This window comes from Neomonachus schauinslandi, chromosome 13, assembly GCF_002201575.2.
Source record: "Neomonachus schauinslandi chromosome 13, ASM220157v2, whole genome shotgun sequence".
In the NCBI taxonomy this organism is placed as follows: domain Eukaryota; kingdom Metazoa; phylum Chordata; class Mammalia; order Carnivora; family Phocidae; genus Neomonachus; species Neomonachus schauinslandi.
This window is the reverse complement of record NC_058415.1, coordinates 69,951,428-69,953,081: the sequence shown is the minus strand read 5'-3', so window position 1 is coordinate 69,953,081 and position 1,654 is coordinate 69,951,428. Positions and strand designations below refer to the sequence as shown.

Below are 1,654 nucleotides of genomic sequence, written 5' to 3'. Positions count from 1 at the left end.
CAGTAACTAAGACACCTTTGCAAAATCAAGTGTTTCTAAAGGTAAAAAGGTAAAAAAAGCGTTACTCGGGAGACACTTGAGAAACTTTCACATTTATCAGGTGTGCTTCTAGCCCATTTTTCCTCAGAGTGTTCTTACCCACAGACAGGCAATTTACTTCCATTTTTCATGCCTCGATTGCAAGAATCATTTATCATCTGTAGTTGTAACTGACCCCAGGGAGCAGTAGGTTCACCAGATAAATCAGCTTTCTTTTCTTTTTTTTTTTTTTTAAAGATTTTATTTATTTATTTGACAGAGAGAGAGACAGCGAGAGCAGGAACACAAGCAGGGGTAGTGGGAGAGGGAGAAGCAGGCTTCCTGCGGAGCGGAGCCCATGCAGGGCTCGATCCCAGGACCCCAGGATCATGACCTGAGCCGAAGGCAGACCCTTTTTTTTTTTTTTTTTTAAGATTTTATTTATTTATTTGACAGAGACACAGCAAGAGAGGGAACACAAGCAGGGGGAGTGGGAGAGGGAGAAGCAGGCTTCCCGCAGAGCAGGAAGCCCGATGCAGGGCTCGATCCCAGGACCCTGGGATCATGACCTGAGCCGAAGGCAGACGCTTAACAACTGAGCCACCCAGGTGCCCCCCCCCCTTTTTTTTTTTTTTTTTGCCGAAGGCAGACTCTTAACGACTGAGCCACCCAGGCGTTCCATAAATCAGCTTTTTGGACATGATTAATTCCACCACGCTGAGCAGCTACCCTTAAATCCTGAGGTTGTCACATGTCTAACTGGGGCACAAATCCCTCAGAGTAGGGGCTCCCGTTGTTTGTCTTAGGGAATTTAGCTTATGCCTGCAAAGCAGAGTGCCAGAAGTTGCAAAGTAGGGGGTTCACTGCCGCACTTTGGAGTGTTTTAAGAAGTGCCTAAACAGCTCAAAATAGAACAGGTTGATTCTCCATCCATTCTTCCTGGGGTTCCGTGAAGCGGGCAGGAGACCTGGGCAGCAGGCCCTGCACTTGTGTTCTGGGGCCTCAAGTCTACTCATGTGCCCTAATCCATATGCCTTTTGAGATCCTTTAAATTTCTACAATGAAGAAATTTTATCAGGTTAAAATGTAATTAATAATACAGTCTTTTGAAGTACCCTTTGTAGAATTTTATTTGCTTGCTTTCTGTCATTATAGGTTGATAAGTGTATTATAAAGACAAGATCCATGATGGCTATTTTGGTCCAACTTCTCTCACTTTGTTATAAACTGCTAAAGAAGGTAAGATGGGTTTTCTGTCTGAAAATCACATTTTAAAAACTAGTTTCCAGAAAAATGCAAAAGAAATAGCTACTATTTAATTTTGCAATTTTTATTTTGAAAGTAAAGTAGAAACTAATTGTCTTAACTCTTTCCAGCTTCAGATGGAAAATAACAGATGGGTCTCAGTTACAAATAAAGACTCCGTGGATGGTAAAACTTGAGAAGCTTTTGGGGTCAGATTTCTCGAACAGCATGCGGCAAAGCTGATATTTTTAGAAAGCAAATGATCCTTTATATTTTCAGAAATTCAACAGTTTTATAAAAAAAACAATTATGAAATCTTGCTTTATTTTCTGATCATGAAACTGACTGTGATGCTTTTTAACAGCTAATAAATGCCACGGTAGTTGCTACA

The 1,654-nt window shown here is 41.2% G+C and overlaps 1 protein-coding gene across 1 annotated transcript in view; it reads left to right on the top strand.

Moving 5' to 3' along the window:
- CTNNAL1 (catenin alpha like 1) overlaps positions 1 to 1,654 on the top strand; it is a 65,767-nt gene extending 64,113 nt beyond the window's left edge. Inside the window, exons 17-19 of the mRNA XM_044920326.1 lie at positions 4 to 41; positions 1,174 to 1,257; positions 1,395 to 1,654. Coding sequence (XP_044776261.1) covers positions 4 to 41; positions 1,174 to 1,257; positions 1,395 to 1,460 — 188 coding nt within the window. The 3' untranslated portion in view covers positions 1,461 to 1,654. The remainder of the gene's footprint in view (positions 1 to 3; positions 42 to 1,173; positions 1,258 to 1,394) is intronic.